The sequence below is a fragment of the Octodon degus genome, unplaced genomic scaffold, assembly GCF_000260255.1.
Source record: "Octodon degus isolate 3935 unplaced genomic scaffold, OctDeg1.0 scaffold00235, whole genome shotgun sequence".
Classification (NCBI taxonomy): Eukaryota; Metazoa; Chordata; class Mammalia; order Rodentia; family Octodontidae; genus Octodon; species Octodon degus.
The window spans coordinates 1296139-1318842 of record NW_004524811.1 but is presented as its reverse complement, the minus strand read 5'-3'; the positions used below and the strand labels follow the sequence as shown (position 1 = coordinate 1318842).

General features: G+C 35.5%; 1 protein-coding gene across 6 annotated transcripts in view; it reads left to right on the top strand.

The window, feature by feature from the left end:
* Gabra4 (gamma-aminobutyric acid type A receptor alpha4 subunit) overlaps window positions 1-22704 on the top strand; it is a 92171-nt gene that overhangs the window by 13705 nt on the left and 55762 nt on the right. For 2 of the 6 annotated variants that reach the window (XM_004645658.1, XM_004645659.1), the window contains exons 3-8: window positions 4271-4338; window positions 5489-5709; window positions 5967-6049; window positions 8701-8844; window positions 11465-11617; window positions 17864-18123. In XM_004645658.1, the coding sequence (XP_004645715.1) occupies window positions 4271-4338; window positions 5489-5709; window positions 5967-6049; window positions 8701-8844; window positions 11465-11617; window positions 17864-18123 (929 nt within the window). Of the gene's footprint in view, window positions 1-4219; window positions 4339-5488; window positions 5710-5966; window positions 6050-8700; window positions 8845-11464; window positions 11618-17863; window positions 18124-22704 lie in introns of those variants that run through there. The other 4 variants (XM_023705992.1, XM_023705995.1, XM_023705993.1 and 1 more) reach the window with 4 other exon arrangements.

Sequence of the window (22704 nt, the reverse complement as noted above, 5' to 3'; positions counted from 1 at the left end):
TAGTCTACAAGCAAGGTCAGAACTAACCTAAATATCAAAGGAAGGAAAGCCAGGGTGGGGTGGAATAAGAAGATATACATCTGTGTTCACTTGCTAAGATTGCCAGACCAAAGTATCAATGAACAGCAGGTGTAAACAGCATATTTTTTTCACAGATCTTGAGGTATCAAGGAGCCAACAACAAGATATTTATAAACTTGTTCTCCTTGGCTTAGAGATTCAGTCACCTTTCTAGATCTGTACATGGTGTTTTCTAGGTGTGTGTTTGTGTTCTAAACTCCTTTGGATAAAGACATCAATCATATGAGATTAGAACCCACTTCACTGACTTCCTTTTAATGTAATGGCCTCTATTTCAAGGCCTTATCTCCTAAGATGGTCACATTTCATGGTTCTGAGAGTTAAGGTTTCAGCATGTGAATTTGGGAATATAATTTATCCCATAACAATCTCCTTATGCATCTCTCTATCTCCCACTGGCATTCTTCCAAGCTCTTTTTCATGTGGCTTTAACAGCAGACACCATGACACAAAGCAACTATAAATACTTTGCTTAAAAGATGCCACTTTTCAGAATATGTGCTCCAGGGTAGATGCTCTGCCTACAATACCCAGGTCTTTGTTCTTTTTGTGGCTTTCATTTTTTATCATTCTCTTATTCTTGGTTTTGCTTCAGCCTCACTGGCCTCTTTTCTCCAATAAAGCCTTTCCCTGACCTTAACCTTTGTCCTGTAAAGTTCTTCCCACCTGGGATCCAGCTTTTATCCTTACTCATGCTTATCCTGTGGGCCTTTGTTTAAACCTCACTGCTTTGAAGATGCAACTCTGAGCTCCAATCTAAAGTGGGTTTCCCAGTCTGTCCTGCTCTGAACATCCTATCCCAAGACATCATTTATCCCATGATAACATTCTGTCATTTATTTGTTTACTAGTGAAACTCATCAGTTTCCTTTGCTATGACAGTATTAGTGCTGTCACAGGACCTAGCATGTAGCTGGTACTCACTCCAGTATTTACTGAATGAATACCAAGTGAAATCCCTTCACCAATCTTAAACTTTTAGGAATTCACTCAATCTCAAAGAGCCATGAAATCATGTAACAGCAGATACTAGTTAATGTCACAAACAAACAATGGTGCTATAATTCTTGTTTTATTATTATTATTATTATTATTTTGTATTTCTTTTGTTTTGTTTTCTGGCAGAACCAGGGATTGAACTCAGGCTCTTGTGCTTGCCAGGGAAGCACATATTCTACTGAGCCAACTTCCCAGCCCCTATTTTGTATTTTTTAGGGAAGGATCTACAAGGTGTTCAGGGTCTCACTACTAGAGTGGACTCATAGTGATCCGCCTGTTTACAGCCTCCCAAGAGCTGGGATTACAGGGATGCACCACAATGCAGGGTCTCAATTGCTGTGTCAGTATGCCCTGGAGGCAGGACTGGCACAGCAGGCCCAGGAATTTAACCCTCAGCCCCTGTGCCTGCTTGCAGGCGCTTTAATGCGCTGAGCTAATTGGCCAGCCCTAAAGGGGCTATAGTTCTTTTTGTATTTTGGGGTTTTATTTTTATTAATTTTATTGAGAAAGAAATAACATTGAGACAGTTTCAAAACAGGTTAGTGGGACAGTTACAATGATTAATACATTGCATATTGTTGTCTTCATAGTAGTTATTCATATTATAAGATGCAGATGTGATATCTTGTCTAAGTAGTATTAATACAAATCTTTCTTCTCATTGAACTAAGAGAAAGTAGTTGTATATCTACCCTATTTTGTATATACATATATATTTTTTCACTACAAAATGGTCCTTCATTTATATCCCCCTTTTTTTGTTTAGCTTTGTCAGAGATGCTTATTCCATTGCCATTCAAATATTGTAGGTGTGTGAGTTCAGCAAAGTAATTCAATGTAGTCCAGTAGTCCATAATAGTAGTGGGTTATCTGCAGGACTGGCTATGTCAGAAACTCTTGACCTAAGCCTTTTATCGCTTATGGGGTTGTAGTTCTGAACACAATTTTTTTTTTAAGAATTGGTAAAAGAGTAATATGTTATGTAAGAATTTTAGGACACCTGTTATCATCATGGGAGGATTAAGACCATAAGAATTAGCATGCACCACACACTTTAAAATGAAATAATAAGGAAAAATATTGCCTAATTCTTTATTTCCTTATATTCACCTCACTTTCTCAGAATACGTATGATATCATTATGTTATAGAGTACAGTGTTGTAAATTCTATTTTAGGAGCAAACAAACAATGTCTCTTTCTGTACATGATAGGAAAATGAGCAGCTATACATAGGAACTTGTTAGAAATGCAAATTGTTGGACCACACCTTACACCTACTAAGTCAGAAAATCTGGGAGCGTGGTCCTGCAATCTGTGCTTTAGTAAGCCTCCAAGTGACACAGATGTAGCTAAAGTTTTAGGATTGCTGCCCTAAAATGATTTTTAGAGTGACTTTTGGCTCTTCAGGAATCCTACCCTGTTGTTAGACAACATGGACCTTAACTGTTGAGTCATCTATGTCCCTTTGCCCTGACTTGCAGTGAGGCAGTATTCCTGTTTATCTGTCCTTAAGTAATTAGCAGAGTGACATCTTCCACATTTAAGCCTGTTTGAATGCGACTGCTATCTTCTAAGGTTCAATATATATTACCTGCCTCTTGTATTACCTACTTCTAGGACAAATGGACTTTAATGAGGTTATTGCTACTTTTTAATTTTTCATTCAAATAAAAATATATTTAATGCCTTTACTTTCTGAAGACGTAATTTTTTTAAAAAGTGTAAAATCTATGAAAAATGGACATGTGCTATACTTTTCATCTCACTAAACTCTCAAAGGCTGTGCTTCTTTAGGGTACTCATTTAATAAAGAATTTTATCATTCTCCCCCTATCTTAGTGTGTCTAAATCTTTGTTTTAGAGTGAGAAACATTTGGACTCATTTTTATGAGCTAACATTCAATTTGTAGCATTCAATGATACAAATTGCTTTTAGTTTTTCGGGTATAAATCGAATTTCCCCACCTATAGCCAAGCGGTATATTCTACCTCGATAGCATATGTTATTATTGCTACTTGTTGAGCATGTAGCCTCAGGCCACACAGGTTTAAACTATTATTTAAGAAACTATGTTTAAGGAGGACAACAATTTCTCTATTTTCTTTTACCAATATAATACTATATTATCTGCAAGAACAACTAGTATCATTATTGAACACATCATCTCATGACTAGAAAAAGTGATTTACATTGTTATCTCATCTAATCCCCTTAATACTTATTAAAATCTTTGCCTAAGAAGATATGTGACCTAACCAAAATCATGCAACTAGAATCTTTTGGAGCCAAATTTAGACTTCAGAATCCAGATTTTAAACATACTAAACCCAGATGGTGGTAATGTTCCTTTGTCTAAAATCTGTCTGCCATATTATCATCATTATTCCCCTTTTTCTTTCTGCCGAAACATCCCTATACTTGTTCTTGAATCAGTTTTACTTAGACATAAGAGGGAATCTGAGTAATGGCTGCTATGAGGCTAAAAGGCAAACTAATATGGAGCGAGCACATTTATGACAGAGTTACTGTGCTTAGTTAGATCTCTGTAAAACTCTTCCCTAATAGGTGGGGTTGATGCTAGCTCACTTTGGCCTAAGTGACTTGCCAAAGATCACCGAAATATTGGTAGGCTGAATACAATGGGGGTTTCTCACAGGACAACTGTGTTTTGACACCATTAACACTGGGTGGCACTCCCATTGTTAAAGTTATTACCACCATCTTTAAACTCTCTAAAGATATGTTCCTTGCAATTCTTATGGATTCTCTCCTCTTTACTCATGGTCCTCCTTGTTAGTATAGTGGTGCGTATCCCTGCTTATCTTTACTCTTCTGGCAACACTTCCTCATTTTCATAGTTTATTTCTTTATGAAGTGCTATCAGATGAGATGCCACACAAAAATCACAAAAGCTAAAAGCTTCTGTGTCTCTACACTACCTGTTGTAACTGCCCAGGGGTGATATTTGAAGCCTGCTAAGTAATTGGGTCCCCCCCCCCCTTTAAGCAAACAGTGTTTTCTGGTTTGATTGTATTTTGGACTACATGCTTTTTTAGAAATTTATAACTTCACTGAAGATGCTTGTAAGAACATGGTATTTCTATCTGTGTTTATTCTATTTACCTAACTCTCCAAGGCTGTAAAACTGTAATTATTTTTTCACTCTTATTTACTTCATTTTTACTAGGTCCTGTCACAGAAGTTAAAACTGATATATATGTCACCAGTTTTGGACCTGTTTCTGATGTTGAAATGGTAAGTGTTTGGGTAACTTAAGGTATCTTTTGAGATTTGAAGAAAACATGCCAGAGAAGAGTCAATTAATATTTCTTTTTGAGTCAGTTATACAAAATTGGAAAGTCAAAGAGTGCTGAAATTAAAATTAAAAGCTTGTAAGAAGTAAAGACATACTTTTTTTTTTTGCATTTCAGCTCTCTTATATTTGAGTATGTATAGATTTGGAGTTAGTCTCAAACAAGAGAACTTTCCTATTATTAGTTCCATAGCAGAATACAGGATATAGTTTTGTTTTCTTTTGAAAACTATTGAGTAGAATTATTATGGTCCTCCTTGTTAGTATAGTGGTGAGTATCCCTGCCTTCTCTACTCTCTGGCAACACTTCCTCTTTTTCATAGCTCATTTCTTTAGGAGGTGCTATCAGATGAGAGGCCACACAAAAATCACAAATAAGAATAAGAAATTTCAGTTTTCCCTATGGGTATGGCTGGTAGCCCTAATGACACGTGCTACCTCATGTTGACCAAACTGCTTCTGCCCATCCTTCTTTTCCATCTCTTCTTCCCTCTTTCATGCTTAATTGCTAAGATCTGGGCAGGAAAAATTTATCCATTCAGTCATGTTGTGTTATATTAAATATATTTATTTAAAATGACAAAAGAACCTACTTTATTTTTTTCTTGATCCTAGGATCCTTATGATCTGAAACTCTCGGTTTATTTGCCTGATTTTAATAAACTTGGTGAAAACAAAATTTACATTTTAAACATCTTACTTTATCTTAAGACATGCTTACAATTTGATCATTAATTATATAATTTATCATTCACTGAGTTTTGCTTTCTGGACCAACCTAAAGCACTACTGTAATTACCTGGTGCTGGCTGGCAGTTGTATTAAATTACAGTAATTATTTTTGAATGATTAATTTGTGTGGTAATTTATTTCTTATGATGTAGAAGATGAAGGGATCAAGATAGATATAACCTACTGTAATTACTGAGAATCTTTTTACTCTATTGATTTGGGGTCATTTTTGCTTCTATTCATTTCATTTGGAGTAATGCTTTTCTCTGAGTGGGAAAGAGGCTAGAATTCAATGTATTTTCTACACATATATGTGCAGTTATCTGTGATTTGAATAGATTCCCAAATTAATTTCCCTAGGAATATACAATGGATGTGTTCTTCAGACAGACATGGATTGACAAAAGGCTAAAATATGATGGCCCTATTGAAATTTTGAGATTGAATAACATGATGGTAACAAAAGTGTGGACCCCTGATACTTTCTTCAGGAATGGAAAGAAATCTGTCTCACATAATATGACAGCCCCAAATAAACTTTTCAGAATTATGAGAAATGGTACTATTTTATACACAATGAGGTAATCATTTTTTTGTGTGTCCTGTTTTATCCTTTTTTCCCTTCTCTTCTTTTCCCTCTCTCCCTCTTTTTTCCCTTCCTTTCATCCATCTCTCTTATCCTCCCATTTTGGGGACCTATGCAATTAAGTTTACTAATTAAATTAATAATAATTAAAATATTTTATACCACTAATTAAATATTACAGAATAATTTAATTTAATTTTAATAATAACATTTAGCAACTTATTTTCATTGAATTGCATCTTTCCATCATAGACTCACTATAAGTGCGGAGTGTCCCATGAGATTGGTGGATTTTCCCATGGATGGTCATGCGTGCCCTTTGAAATTCGGGAGTTGTAAGTTATAACAGAAATTTTGTTCAAATTTCTGATTATCTCATGCAGGGTGATATTTATATACGTAGATTTTTCATAATCTAAAATGCAAGTTCTATTCATGACAAAAATCATCCAAGATACGATTTTTAGGAAACTGTTTATTCACTAACTCTTAAAAATGAGGAACTAAAACTCCCCTACCCAGAAACAAAAGCATGCCTGTACAGATAACCTGAGTAGACTGAGTCATGATCAATAAATCATGGCCAGTCATGAGATTTAGGGATATCTGAACGGTATGTGTTGTGATGTAACACAAAAAGTGCAAAAATATTGTTTTGTTTTATGTAAATTTAAGTGTCATTGGTAGGTAGAGACCTTTATAGCTGGCCTGGAAAAGGCAAAAAAAAAAAAAAAAAGAAAAATAAATAAAGCAAAACATAAAAACCCCTCCTGACTCGGTTACACGATATAGGTTAAAACATCACGAGCAACACTGCTAGTGGCTGAAGCACGAGGAAAGCATAGCAGACAATGAAGATGTGAGAGAATATCGTCCCTCGCAGACCACATTAAGGACTTTGGATTTGTCTAAAAGCAAGGGGAAGGCCTTGCAAGGTTTTACAAAGAGGTGTGGCTCTCTTTCATTGAGATTTCTTGATTTTACCTGAGCCTGTTTATAGAGAATGGGTTAAAACAGGCAGAAATAAACATAAAGGAAAGCTGGAGTCTGTTGTTTTAGTACAAACAAAGACAGCAGTGATTTAGACTAGAATGATGGTGAAGGAGTGAGTGGGAACTAGACAGGTTTAGCAAATTTTGTAAAGATAAAGTCAAAGGGAAGATGAATGGTTAGGAGAGAGCTTGAGATTCCTCTCCTCGAGCCCCCTTCTCTGAGGTGCCAAGGAGATATGATTGCTCTTCTAAGGTCTGCCTCCACATGCGATTCAATCAGAGTCTACCAAAAATAGATGCTGGCTGGCTTTTACTATTGCTTCAGACTCATCCTTGTACTGATTGGGAAACAGTTGCCTGCTGTTATCATTGCTCATTGCTTCACTTAATGAGAATTGGCAGCCACCATTCTTTTTATAACCCTAGCAATCACAGTATTCAGTGGGCTAACTTGGAGCTAGACAAAGTCATTTGCTCCCTGACCAATGTTGTAATGAGAGAAGACAAAAACAGAAAAAGCACAGAGACACAAAGTGAGATCTCACTGGGTCCAGAATTAAAATGCAATTGTACTGTAACAATTAAAATTTCACACAAAGTAGCTATCTGGAGAAAGTCCTTTTTCTCCCTCTTGCTCCCTCTAGTTCTCATACAAAGCTCACTTCTGGGTGACTTGAGCATAGTTGGTGCTCAATTGGGCTTTGTATAAAATTAAAGACCTCACATTTTGGAAGCTGATGTTTTCAATTGGGAATTTAAAAGAGAGGCACATCATATTTGGCAAGTAAGGACCCTACATTTTTCTGGAAAGAGAAAAACACTTTGTTTATGGTTCAGAGGAATGAGAAAAGCTAGGAAAGAAAGAGCGCTGCTATAGCAAGGTATGGTAGCCAAGAGGAGGATATCCAATTTAAAATATCACAGAAAGGAGCACAGTATACAGGGCTTTCAATAGATAACACAGTGTGAATAGACCTCAAGAGATAAATACTGACACATAGCTGGGTAATAATAAAAATGACAACACAAACCTCATGGCTTGTTTTGCAAGGTCCTTTGTAAAGAGATTCTCCCCAGGTATGGATTTCTTTAGTAGAATTAAACAATTCCCCTGAGGACCACCTGTGTTCTAGCCATTTTAGGGAGGTTTGTAGAGAGCAGGCAGGGAGCGGTGATACACAATTCATTTGGGTTCTTTGGAACTTATTTGTGTGTGAGCCAAGCTATCTGTTCTGGGGAGAGTGGTAAGCAAGCAGCTGGTCTCCATTTGCACTGAACACCAAATAATAGAAAATGGGCTTAGATTGCTACTGGGAAGGATTTGCTGAAGATAGAAGGGGAAATGTACTGATTGTAAGAGTTTAAAGGTAGTGGAGCTGGTTGTGTAATTATATTCCCTGGAGAGTTTTACAAACAGCATGGCCAGTTGTCACTGTACAATGGTTACAAATAGCCTGGGTATTGCCCAAAGGCAGAGGCTAGAAGCAGTGACCCCTGGAGAGCTCCCCCACCAGTAGAATTTGCTTTTATTTTTTATTTTTTGTATTGCTAGAGGCAGCATCTGGTACATGTCTAAATGGAAGAGCTGCTTTAGGATGGAAGAAGTCAGTACTGGTCAAGCACTGGAGGAGAGAAATGAAAACAGTAGGAGTTTGACAGTACAGTTTGGGGGGTTAATAATCTGTTTTCAGCTGCTCATCTTATTAGCATGAAAACATGTCCAAGTGCATTGATGCATATGTAGCCTTGTGGATGCCTCAATTTTAGTCTCTTCTCCAATTCTTTGGCACAAAGCCAATAATTCCCGCTCAATTGCAAAGCTATTTGTTTAATATCTGGTTTCCTAAATCGTAAGCATGTTTGAATAAAACATAATGAAAGCTCCTTTCATTTATTCCATCTTTCTTGAACATGTGTTACGTTATCACATGTGGATTGCCATTGCTGACAAAAGAGAAGCCTTGACTCTCACCACGTTTTCCTTTCACATTCAGATGCATATCCAAAGAGTGAGATGATTTATACCTGGACAAAGGGTCCTGAGAAATCAGTGGAAGTGCCAAAGGAGTCTTCCAGCTTAGTTCAGTATGATCTGATTGGGCAAACGGTATCAAGTGAGACTATCAAATCGATTACAGGTGAGATCCTTAAGGTTTGAAATCAATATGCTTCTCTGCACCAGCAACAGAGTTTTGTCGTAGAATTTTTTTTTTATTGAAATACCTAGTATTTTCAGAGGAAGAAAAAACATTTCCAGAAATAGAATTGATGCATAAACCACAGCTCAAAATTTCTTTATTTATATTTATAATCTTATTTCAGTTTAAAATAAATTGAGTTGTTGAGATGTGAGAAGAGAGTTGGTTTCTTATTTGGACACAAAAATCAGTTATCAAGTGCATTAACTCAACAAAAAATGTAAGGCAAGAACCCTGAGTCTGCCTTTTTGGTGTTTTATGAAAATGTGTCTTGTCCATTTTTAAGTCACACTCTTTTTTTCCAAAATAAGATCTAAATGTGAATTATGAAATACAGTGAGGATAGACACTAGTGTTGTCACCTAAGTAAATGAATGATTATTATCCATTATTTTTACCTTTAGAATGTAAATGGAATCATAGAATTTAGTTTTATCTTATCGATTGGGAAAAATCAGCTGATTTATGGCTTATTGTTTTCAAGTACGTGTATCACCAGGAAAATACTGAGTTTTGATGATAGTTGTTTTAGTCCAAATTTCTGAAAGCCAAGTATTTAATAAAGAACAGAAATGTTTTTCTCACTGCGCTGGAAGCTGAGAAGTTGAAAATTAAGGCGGTGGAAAGTGAAAAATTCAGGACATCATCTATACCTCAACTGTGAAACTACACAGTAGCCTCCAATAGGAACTTTTATCTGTCTAGGTGAAATATTTTTCAAACATACCCAGTGTCTGACAAGAGTCCCATTTCTGATCCATTAAATTGTCTTTTTTTCAAAATGTCCTGCTGTCACCAATACAATATGGAATACTTAAATATTTGTTAGGAGAATCGATTTTGGGTATTTTTTTTTTTTTTTTTTTTTTTTTTGCGTATACTAGGGATTGAACTTACAACCTCATGCTTGCCAGGCAGGCACTGTGCCACTAAACTATATCCCCAGCCCTGATATTGGGTATTCTTATCTTGAGAAATAATAAATAAAAAATGAGAAAAAATGTTGGAAGTGAAGGATCACTTTCTGACACAGATGGTGGTGATGGCTTCACAAATGGAAGCTCACCTTCAAACTAACCAAGTTGTACACAGTAAATATTTACAGCATTTTATGTGCCAATTATAAGCCATAAACTGGTTTAAAAATTAAAGTGAAATGAGGGAAAATTAATTATAAAAATAAAATGGATCTACAAGCTCTTATTAAACATATTCCACCTAGTGTCTTTTCTTTCTAAACTGCTTTGTATAAATCCACACAGGTCATGAAATCAACAGCGTTCTTCTTTTCCTCTAAATGTAGCGATTTTGATCTTCCAAACACCAGTCATGATTATCATTTTAAGGCCACTTTGTTCACATCAGTTGTAACACTATACAATGGGCTTCTAACAGGGCACTTTTGCTCCTGTGTGTCCTGGAAAAAAAATTCTTTCTTTAAAAAAGATACTCATTCTCCATTCTGCAAGTAGGACTTAACATATCTGGAGCATTTGAGGTTTGTGAACTGCCTCAGTGTGAATGAGACCACTGCCTCCTAAATAATGCCCTAGTGTACTTCCTTTTCTTTCAGACATAAGAATAAAAATAGTTAAGATTGGTTGCCAAGAGGCTGGGGAAATAGCTTGGTGGCATAAGCACCTGCCTGACAAATGCAAGGTCCTGAATTAGATCCCTGGTGCCACACGCCCTGCCTGCCCCTCGAACGGGCCTGGTGGCTCAAGCCAGTACTCCTAGTGCTACGGAGGCTGAGATAGAGAGGCTGAGACAGGATGGTCACTTGAATCCAAACTGTGTAGCAAGACCCTGTGTCAAGGGCCAGCAAGATAGCTCAGTGGACTAAGGCACTGGCTTGGGCAAGCTTAGACAAGTTTATGCAAGCTTATGCAAGCTGTGGATTGACCGCGGTTCAGTTGATCACCTGTAATCCCAGCGCTGGGGAAGCTGAAAACAGGAGGATCACTATGAGTCTGAGCTGCTTAGTGAGACCAGTCTCAATTGCCCTCTCAGCATGCTCCGGGAGCAGGGCCAGCACGTTAGGCCAGGGGATCAAACCCCTGGCCTCTGCACCTGCTTGAAGACACTTTAATCCACTGAGCTATTTGGCCGGCCCTAATTTTACATATTTTATATATAAATGAAGTGTCTGTGTTTAATTTCTTTTAAAAATTAAAGCTTATAGCTTTTTAGTGGTTTTCTGTAAAGGTTTTGTTTAGATTCTGTTCTCAGGAATTGCTGAAAATGAAAGCTGATAACTGTAGCAGTATTAAAACTTCAAAGTAGAAATCAATGTAGCCACCTTTATAAAGTTATAGTCCAATTCATTAAATTGCTTAATGGCTGCAAGGAGCAAAAGTGTTTTTCTGAATAATGATGTCCAAAATCATTTATCTTCCCCTCTCACCTGTTAAGAATCAATGCAGTTCTCATTCTTTGTATTAGGCAAGAAGATAATAATTTTGCTTAGAATATTGTTTGTTCTTCTGCAATGTGATCATGAAGCTATTGAACAATTGCCCACAGAATCAATGATACATTCTTTTTTGTGTCTTTGTGGTAGGTGAATACATTGTTATGACAGTTTACTTCCACCTCAGACGGAAGATGGGCTATTTTATGATTCAGACATATATCCCATGCATTATGACGGTGATTCTTTCTCAAGTTTCATTCTGGATTAATAAGGAATCAGTTCCAGCTAGGACTGTATTTGGTAAATGCAATTCCTTTATTGGATGGTATTATCCACGTGCTGTTTTAATCACAATTCAGGAGGATAGCCTCAGATAGTTCTAGAAAATATCAGTCACCAACATACTGGCTAAATAATCATACATGTTTCATGTTTCCCTAGCCAAGGCAAAGTACTGATGCGAGGAGACACGGACAGGCTGCCTCTTTCTTTGGGACTACATCAAAGGCCCCCGATAAGCACTAGTCAGGTGAAGACCAAGCACGAATCTGCTCCCAGTTTCACCTTCAGTGATATGCTTGGGCTTCTAACATAAAGCTGTGTAATTGAATTAAAATTATAACTAGGTGTTAAAATGAAGTGCACTCAGAGCTTAAAATAAAACACATTTCATGGCTGAATGAATATGAAAGCCTTTGAATAACTTGGGTTTTATTGAAAAGGAACAAAACAGAAATGCTTTAAATGAATTGAATTATGTGCTAGTTTACAAGCTCTTTATTATATTCTATTCACAGAATGTTTTTCTTAAGTTTTTGTTTTGTTTTTTTTTTTTTTCTGTAGCAGGGATTGAACTCAGGACCTTGTGCTTGCCAGGCAGGCACTTACACTGCTGAGCTATTTCCTTGGCCCAATTTTCTTAACAGACATCTTATCTTTCTTTCTTTCTTTCTTTCTTTCTTTCTTTCTTTCTTTCTTTCTTTCTTTCCTTCTTTCTTTCTTTCTTTCTTCTTTCTTTCTTTCTTTCTTTCTTTCTTTCTTTCTTTCTTCCTTCTTTTTTCTGTAGCAGGGATTAAACTCAGGCCCTTGTGCTTGCCAGCAAAGCGCTTATTCCACTAAGCCATCTCCTTGGTCCTATTTTACTTTTTAAATTAATTTATTTATTTAGTTTCTTAGAGTGTTCTCAATCATAAGAATTCTAGAACAGAATGAAGTGGGAACTTAAAGTTTTTGTACCTGTTGATGTTTTTTAGATATCACTTCTGCTTTTATAACACAAAATTACTTATACTGCTTTAATTTAATATTTTCTCTATTTTTTTCTCTGCTTATTGTGACTAACGAAAACATTCAATGGTAGAATGAGAACAATAATCAAAAGTTCTCTGAAACACAGGCATAATCTTCACATGAGATACCAGTTTCCTTTTGCTTATTTATTTATTTATTTATTTATTGTGGAACCGGGGATTGAACTCAGATCCCTGCGTTTGCCAGTCAAGCGCTTATCCTACTGAGCCATCTCCCCTGCCCCCCACTTGCTTTTATATTTAGCAACACCAACACCACGATACAATATCCCTTATCAGACAATGACTGCAGAAGACTAATGAGAAGGTGCTGGAGGCAGGGAGAGCCCTTCATCCTCCCTCTCCATCTTTTAGAGAACTACAAAAAGGATGTCTTCATCCCCCCAAGAAGCCTCTGCTCCCTTTAGTCTTAGGCTCACATAAGACATTTGAGTCATAAGGGAGAAACTCATATAGAGGGCCAACGTTAAGAGGCAGAGAGGGCAGTGAGCAGGTACAGTGTTACCACCTACTTCACAGAGTTACGAGATTCAATTAAGGAATAGCTGAACATTGCAATCAGAATAAATTTTAGCTAGCAGATAAAGCTATGAAAATAAAAGAGAGAAAACTATATGTAACCATTGGATACTGTAGGTCTGGGTTTAAAATCACACCTGTCATGTCTTTCCTCCATCTTTCAAGTGCGTTAATACATCTTTCCCTCACAGACATGTGAAGGTTATGTTCTGTATTCAATACAGGATGCCTGGTACATGTATTGTATGGTACCTACTCTCCCACCCTTCTCTCGCATAAAGGTGATTTATTTTGTTTCAACTTGGTTTCATTGTTTTTTTAAAAAAATAACTTATTACCTATCTATCTATTATTTATCCATCATCTATCATCTATCAATTATCTATCTACAATCTATCTATCATCTGTCTATCTATCATATACTGCCAGACATTGTGAAGGTTTTGATGTTCTTTATCTCATTTGAAGCTTGCACTAATTTTGAGTCCTTATACATCATGTTCCAAGGTAGCCTGGGCAAGAAATATTTACTGAGTGTGAACACTAGGTTGAACTCCCTTAACTCATTATAATACCAAAAATATTACTTCAGGAGCTATCATCATTAAAACTATTTAAACTTTGTGTTTCCATTAGGACCCATAATAAGAAAAGCACCTTTATGTGTATCATCTTTCTCTGTTCTTAAAGATCTAGAGCAGCAAACACTGATCCATTAGAGATGTCCGTGAGAAAGAGATAATGCTTTGATAAGTGGAGGCTTTGGCCCTAATCGTAGAATCCACAATGAACTTTCTGGGAGTTATTTCTATTTCTTCTTATGTTAAAAGAGGATGGATGCTTGGACTTAACTCATAGGATCATTGAGGATCAAATGAGTTAATTGGAATAAAACACTTGCAATAATGCCTCGCACATGCCACAGACTACTTAATGGCTGTTTTCTAGTGTGTCATTCCATGCTGCCCTCCACCTCATCTGTCAATCATTACTTGGTACTCTATAGTGAATCATCTGAATATTTCAGTAATATTGTAATTAGTTGATAAACTGAATGTCTTCTCAGCTGATGACACACTGGCAGCTACTTAATGTTGAGTCTCACTTGTGCCCAAATAATAGAAATTTCCAGTCATGTAGGAAGAGATCGTACTTTATCTGTACCTACCTAACATTTCTTGTCTGCGTAAGATAGTATAATAAAGTTAAATAGCATGTATTAAGGATATTAATATTACTGGTCCCAATGATGATGGATTTCACATATAGCATTGAGTCATCTCATTTACTTTTATAATAATGCAGCAAAGTAAGCATTGCCAGTTTTGTATAGGTAAGGTAAAACCTGCTGAAGCATACATCAAGTCGCTAACATTGAGAATGCAGCCACGCTGCCTTCACAGCAGGTTAAGGCAATACAAAGGCATTGAATTCCAGAGTTGCTGCGTGAGCCTGTGTGGATGTGTGGTACAGTTACTTTGATTTCAGTCTGAAAGTTGAAATTTATCCATTTATGCCCATGTGCCAAAATATTGGTTTTTTTGATTCAGAACATTATGTCAGTAAGTAAGATTGCAAAGACCTAAGAGGCATTGAATGGTGTTCATTAAACTGCTCATTGAAGGTCTAGGATAGTTCTTTCTTAGATAAGAAAACTTTGAAGTGTTTGAGGGTGTTGCTCATCTATTTCGTATGATGTTTAGATGGATATTAGTTCTGGGCTGATTTTTCTCTTTCCCAATTCTTATTTCCTCTTCCCCCATAATGAGGGAATTGGCTGGGTCAGAGATGTCACTATAGATTATGCAAAACAAAAACAAAAACAACAACAACAAAAAAAAACCAAAACATCAGTGTAAATCTGAAAAATTGAGTGTACTAAATTCTTTTCAAAGGACTTCTCTCTCCAAACATGTATGCTGCTAAGTTTTCTAATTATTCCTGTATGGTAAAACATCAGACACAAGTAAATGCCAGCTGGCATATCTAAAGCATTACTATTGGCTTTTCTAGGAATGGCTAGCCAAAAATTCACTCTGTGTACAGTCTTAGCCTCCTCTTTTGTATCCTCTCCCAGCTTCTGGGCCAGCCAATATGGTTCATCTTCAGAATTCTAAGTGCAAGCACTGGCATTAACACTAGAACGTGTCAAAAAATTATGGCTTTGAAATGTTTTCAAGGTAGAGTCAGCTAAGCTATTTAAAGCAAATGAACCATCTTTTTTAAATGCGAAGGAAGCATGAATTCTTATCTGAAGTTTTGGCTTCTGTTTGCTACTTCACATTATGTTTATTTGATCAAAAGATCTACCTAAAGCCAGCTATAAGTACACTCCTATTTTGTGGATGCTTTAGAAAAATTTGAACAGTGGTCAGAGAGAACATGTTCTAATGGATGGCGACTTTTAAGCCTTTAACCAGATTTTTATGCCAGCTAATTTTACAGTCATAAAATAGGAATTATAATATCCAGATGGTGATTCCACAAACTTTAAAATAAAACTGATTCAAAACAATGAAAGGAAAATGAAACATAGCCATCTAGCCAGCATTTTTTGTATTAGTATCCACAGCATCATTCAAGTCATGAACTTGTTGCTCTGTCCCCCCACATAGTTAGAATGTAATTTTTGTTTCATGACTCAATAATTGCATTAGTACTCTGATTACTCAAGATTAATGATTTTTTTTCAGATGACAGTAAGAAAAATGAAGGCAGCTACTTCTGAGTCAAGGAAGAAACTACTCTATTACCCAAACTAAAATACCTACTATTACATATCTTAAATGTTATAGACTATATTTGAATTCTTCATAGCCCCTTACTTTTAAATTGTCATAAGAAAAACCATTTTTTTAAAATCTCTAAGCTTTGTAGCTATCAAAATTAAGAATTGTTCATATACCTCATTGCCAGAATGAGGATGGTACCTTGCCTAATATTTCAAGCCCTTTCTGAAACAAAGTGAAATACACAATAATGCATCTCCTTAGGTATGCATATATTTAACTATATAAACTATGTTAGGTCAATAAAAGATCAAGCAATTTACAAAAATTATAAAAAATACAATCAAATAATCAAATATCATTATACAGTTTATAGAACGTTTTTAAAATCTAAGCTCGTGTGCTATATAGATGGCAGTTTTCACACTCAACACTGAAGCTTCTGAAAGAATCTGAGAGGAAACAGTTTCAGAGAAAATGGATTAGAGAAGAACTGGAAAATGAATTTTTATTTAGTGTTTAGTTTTCATATTCCCTACACAATATAAAATATTATAGTGATCCCTGAATCTGCATTAAACACGTCTGCCCTCAGTGGGACTCTACTTAAGCAAGCTGGTGAGTTCAAGGACAGCTGAAATTGCATGTGAGATCCTATACTATCTCAGAAAAAGAAAAATCAAGTTGGATATGGGACTTGCATCTATAGAACCATAAGGGAATACTATAAGGCAGAATGTAGCTAACTTCTAAGTTGAGGAGACAATGTTATGTACCCCAAAGTAAAACAAGAATTTTTTCTTCACTTTTGTATAAGCTCACTATCTCTTCCATTGAACGTGCATTATTTACCTTTCAGTTGGTGAATGTCATGGATTGGAATGCACTGTTTGGCTGAGTGCTTGCTGTTGTTTCTCCATCATCATCATTACCACTATCATCATCATTCTCCTCCTCAGACTGTGTGTGTCAACTTCAGGACCTTTTCTAAGTATTACACAGAATGAAGTATGTCATAAATTCTCAAGAATTTCTAGGCCTAAGTATGAAATATGTTGTAGACAAACAACTGTAAGTGGAAAAGGAGACCACTATACAAATATTAATATCATCGCATAATACACTACTTTATGGTTCCACTGGTAAGTGGAATTTTGTACTGAGAATTGTGATTTACCTTTTTTATATAGGCTAAGGAGGGTACTTCCTTGAAAGTGCTACTTTAGAAGACGGGTGTCTTGAATTAGTAAAGTTGTTAACTAAATAGATAACATGCAGACAAAGATTTAGCTGTATATGATGGAATATCCCTCTAATCCAAGCTCTCTGGAAAGCTGAGACAATCAAGCCTAAACATTCAGTGACCCAGCCAGTATCTGTCTCAAAATATTTTTTAAAGTAGATCTGGTAATGTAGGTCATTGGAAAGGCTCTGGGCTCCATCTCCAGTACCAAAAAGGAAAAAAAAAATGTATATAACTTGTACTTTTTCCGGCAGTAATTCTTAGTGGCAGTGGGCCATGCATACACAGGCATTCTGATGCTTCAATGTAGAAGGCCACTGTCCATGGCTTTCTGCTCCTGGATGGGCATCATTGCTTCAGGGAGTCATTCTTCCCACTAGGTATATATTGATTCCTTAGGTATACTGGCCCAGATTCCTGTACTCATTTACTATATGCTACTTTTAATTTTTGTAGTATATTCGGTAGGTATTGATGATACTCTAGTGAGTTTTCTAAATAATCCAAATCACATTGAGCTAGTGATTAAAAGAGCAACAAAGTGAACTAACTGCACATCATTCACACCAAAGTTTTCACTAATTTCACTGATCCACTCAGATTCCCATCAGCCAGAGATGGTTTTGTTCGAGTTACTATTATTTTTGTGAATAACATCCCACCTAACATCTCAGGGTTTATTTGTTTGTTTGCTTTGCATTGCAACCAAAGTAACCCATTTCATCTCTGTTCTTTTGCCTTAAAGGAATAACCACAGTCCTCACTATGACCACACTAAGCATCAGTGCAAGGCATTCTTTGCCCAAAGTGTCCTACGCTACCGCCATGGATTGGTTCATAGCCGTCTGCTTTGCTTTTGTATTTTCGGCCCTTATTGAGTTTGCTGCTGTAAACTATTTCACTAATATTCAAATGCAAAAAGCCAAAAAGAAAACATCAAAATCTTTTCCGGAAATTCCAGCTGCACCTGTGCCCAGTGAGAAGCAGCCTGAAGCTCCTCTGCAGGTATTTGATTTAATCTCATTCAGTTTAAAATTTGAGCTTCTTGGGGGGAATTGTGCCCCAGGGGCAATGCCAATTTGTAAACATCAATGCCAATTTTTAAGTAATTTAAAGAACAGGCAAATGTAAGAAGGCATATGTAAATTCATGCTTTAAAACAGTGATTATTAGCTTAAACGTTAGGTCTCAATGTGCTGGGTGTAGGTAAGACTAGTTTTTGAAGGTTTCTTTCAGAATTAAAGTCTTCTGCAGAAAAAGGAAAAGCTTGTGCATACTACTAAAAGGAGCTTGTGGATGTGTTTGAGTGGGCTTGGAATGTATTTTAGTAGAGTTCACTGAACAAAGTAAAACTGGTTTTTAATATAACCCCTCATGATTTCTTCCCCTTATGAGAACTATTCCAGGGGCCTGGGGGAGATCTGTTCCCTTCTATTAAAGAAGAAAACAAACACAGGTCAAGTCGATACACCTGTAAATCTGAGAATTCTTGCTGTAAAGTGGCACATCTAGGAGAAAGTTTTTATTTTTTATGACTTAAAAATATTAATTTTAATGAGTAAGTTTTTAATAACAAGTAGTATAGCATGCATTTGGGTTTTCAGAGATTTCATGGTTAAAGTAAAAGACTGTGTTTTCCCACATTGTCCATAATTGTCTAAACACTGTAAGACCTTCATGAAAACAAATCAACAGGCAAAATCTTTTTCCCCTTTTCCTCCTTTTACTCAACTTCCTCCTCCAAACTTCTGCTTTTACTTTCTATCTCTTTCCTTATCTATGCTCACTACAAACAGCTTATTGTAGTTGTCACAAATGATAATCTAGTACCCGAATCACAGTATTTAGAAATCGCTTTTTCCCATACCTTCTTCATTAATTCTTTCTTATCCAACAAATATATATTTAATGGGAACTATACTTCAGACTCTACTTAGAGTCCAGGAATCAACATGTTAAAAAATCTGCAGTATGGAGTTTACACTTATTTATGTGGAAGAAGGTAGGGGAAAAAAACAATGTTTGGAAACAAACAATAGAACTGGTGGTTTGTTAGGCAGACAGAATGCTGTGATGATATATTGCCTAAAATGGTCAGGCAGTGCAAAGGTAGGAGCCCAAGTGTCCGCCCTCTTGAAGACTGCCTGGTCAGAGTCCTGTAGTCTACAGCTCTACTCCTACAGGACTCCAGACAGTGATCTCTAAGAACGGCATGTGAGTAGGTAGGAAAGGGAATCACTCACCAGTGAGTAAGCTTAAGTAACATATATTTTTTCTAAATGAATCAATTCTATCAAGATTTTCAAAATTATCAAAATGCATTTTGTATCCAATTTTTAGTGTAAAAAATAATAACCAAATATGCAGTTTTATTTTTTTTCCTCATTCTCCATGTATAAACTAACGTTCTCTCTGCCCTACATCCTTATTTTATTTTGTTTTGCTCTGTTGAGCTGAAGGTTTAATTGAAGAATTCCATTTATGGCTTCTTTAAAAAATCAATTCTTGCATTTATTTTATGTCTCTGTTTTCTAATTGATTTATGACTGTATTTCAATTTTATTTTTCTGCAGGTTAATTTTGTTAATCTTTTGCTAGCTTTTTGAGTTTCCTTATTATTAATTTTCACTGTTCCTTATTTAATATAAAGTTTCATAGCAATGAAATTCTGTCTACAACTTTGGTCATGATTCATAATACCGATATGTGATATATTTTTTTGCTAAAAATTCTGTAGCTACATTGTTGCTTTTTGGTTTGAGCCAAAAATATTTGGAAATAATATTAAATTTTCCAATTGGCATTTTTTTCATTAATGTGACTGTCATTTTTGTTGTATTGCATTTGTTCATAAATATTCCTATGCAGATTAGAGTGTTGTGAATATTTGCATTGTGAATTGAGTTATGTTAAAATCTTATAAATTTTTAATAGCAACTCTAAAGGTGCTAAATTTTGGTTATTAAGTCAGTTTTACTTAAAATATTATTACTTCACCATTTTAATTCTCCTCTAGTCTCCATTGCTTTTCAAATATTAATATGCAAACAGTTCTCTCACAACTATGAGATTGAATTTTTTGCATTTTAACAATTTCTGTGTTGTGTATCTTGATTCTGTGACATGCAAAACGTAGATTCACATTTGCTCTATTTCCATACCAATTCATGCATTTAACCATAAAATAAGCTTCTTATTTTTCTCATATGCAATGCCTTTTCCTTTGAATTCCATTAAATGTGATTTCAATTTTTATTCTTTTTCTCTTCTTGTGATGTGGGAAATAGAACACACACATTATGGATGCCAACCAAGCACACTACTACTAAACTATACCCCCAGCCCTGATGTTAATATTTTTATCCTGTTTTATAATCTTGCTGTTATACTTTTATATTTAAAAATTTATATTCTTTCATTCCTCCAGTGGCCTGGATATTATTTATCATTTTTATATCAGTAGTGATTAAGTTTAACTTTACAAACATTATTCCAACTTGTGATATTCTACTAATATTGAAGTTATAAAGCACACCATTTGTCTTATATTAACATTAACTTTATCAATTTTAGAATCACTCTAGTATTACGACTCTAGATTTATAAATGTATTTAAATATGAAGATGTGTACATATTTGTGTTTATAAAGAGTAGATATAATTCTCTTCATCTCCGTAAACTGAGGAAACTTACTGTACTGGTGCAATGATGAAATACTGTAAATACTGGAAAGTATTGCTTATTCAGAATAAAATTATCTACAGATCTCCAGAGATGAAGAAAATCCATATAATTTTCTATTTGGTCTCTTAAATATATTTCTTGTTTATAGCAGTTGACATCACTAATCAATGCTTGTTTGAATCTATCCCATTGGCTAAGGCCATTCTGATCTAGTAAGTCCTCTTTGTAGTGTGGAGGACCTATTAGGTACACGTGTCATGACACAAAATCAAGATGAAGGGTCTCTACAAAGAGCGTAAAGCTATATCATTCAAGTACTAAGAAGGACTTTAAAATAAAATTAGTCAAAATCTGTATTATGCATCACTCTTCTGAAATTTGTGACTTTGCATGGATAATGTCTTAGATCTTTACAGCAGTTTGCTTGAAGAATATCTGTATTCTAATGACAGTAATTAATGAATTGTGCCACCCAGCTTCCTGAGCCCCACTTTCCGCCAGAGTGCAGCTGGTTTTGTTGTGTCAGTGTCATTAAATGGCTTCAATATCAAGTTCAACTTTGAAGGTTGAGAGTACATTAAAATTAAAGGAGAGACAAGGGGGTAGATAGGTAAAAAGAGAGAAGAAAATCAAGAAGGAATGATTTGTTAAAAGCAAAATGTTGTAACATATTACTGGCAAGAAATAGTCTAAAAATTTGCTAAGATTTGAAGTTTCAGTAGAGATTCTAATCAGACAGCTGAAATTTGCTTATCAAAACATGAGTGCTACTATTTACTTATTTGAATGGTACTGTATTTGCTTAAAATGTGTTTGATGCCCTCATTTGGAACTGAGTTTAGAGTTTAAAGTCACTTATAGTTCAATAGTCCTTGGGGAAGCTCACTTGTAGCTCATTCATTGTCACTGTATGTGACCTGTGGACTGTTAATGGCCTGCCAGAGGCCTATGATGTTCATTTCTGTTCTTTGGGAATTGAAAAGCATATGGTTTATGAAATATTCATAAAGTAAAGAGGAAAGGCCACCTGGCAGAGTGTATGAGCAGCTATCAGTAGCTTGACTTTCTCGTTGGTAACTCAGAAAGTAAAACACCTAATCTGTTTCTGCTCATTGTTACCGTAATTCTTCCATGACTCTGTCCTAATACTAGAACTGACATTCATTCTTGTGGATCTTGTGGGTCTATCCTTCTATCCTTTTACTAATTTTTAAAGTATTATTCTTCACTGATACAGGAGATTTGGATGAATAGAATAGTTTGAAAAATAAATAGCTCTATAATTTTTAAAGGAAAGTTTTCTCAAGAAAATTATATTTTTTATTTTATTTATTTTAACAATAGCAATGAGACAGTTTCAAAACCAATTAGTAGGCCAGTTTCAATTATTACTGCACTGGATATTGTTGTCTTCTTAGTGGTTATTCATAGTACAAGATACAGATATGATATCCTGTCCAAACACTATTAGTAAAAATCTTTCTATTCACTGAATTAAGAGAAAGTAACTGTATATCTATCCTAACTATTTTGAATATGTAGATACAAAATGGTCCCTCATCTGTATCCCCTTTCTAAAATTATATTTTTTAAACATCATTTAAAATATATTCATTGGTCCTTTTCAGTAAGAATGGCCAATCTATTCATGGAGCTGTGATGATGTTAAGAGATTATAAGATTGCAAGAGTAGCTTCTTATTTTTTTTTATAATTTTGATCATATCCCTTTTAGAGATATCAAGGACTACGAACTGTTAATATAATGGCTTTCCATGACTGGTTACACAGCACACTCTCTCTTCACCTCTAAAGTGTGTACAAACTAGGCCAGTTTCAGATTACTGCTTTAGTCATTTTGAAAAGTGCCCTTAGAAATTCTTAAGTGTAAGGTCCTGAGTT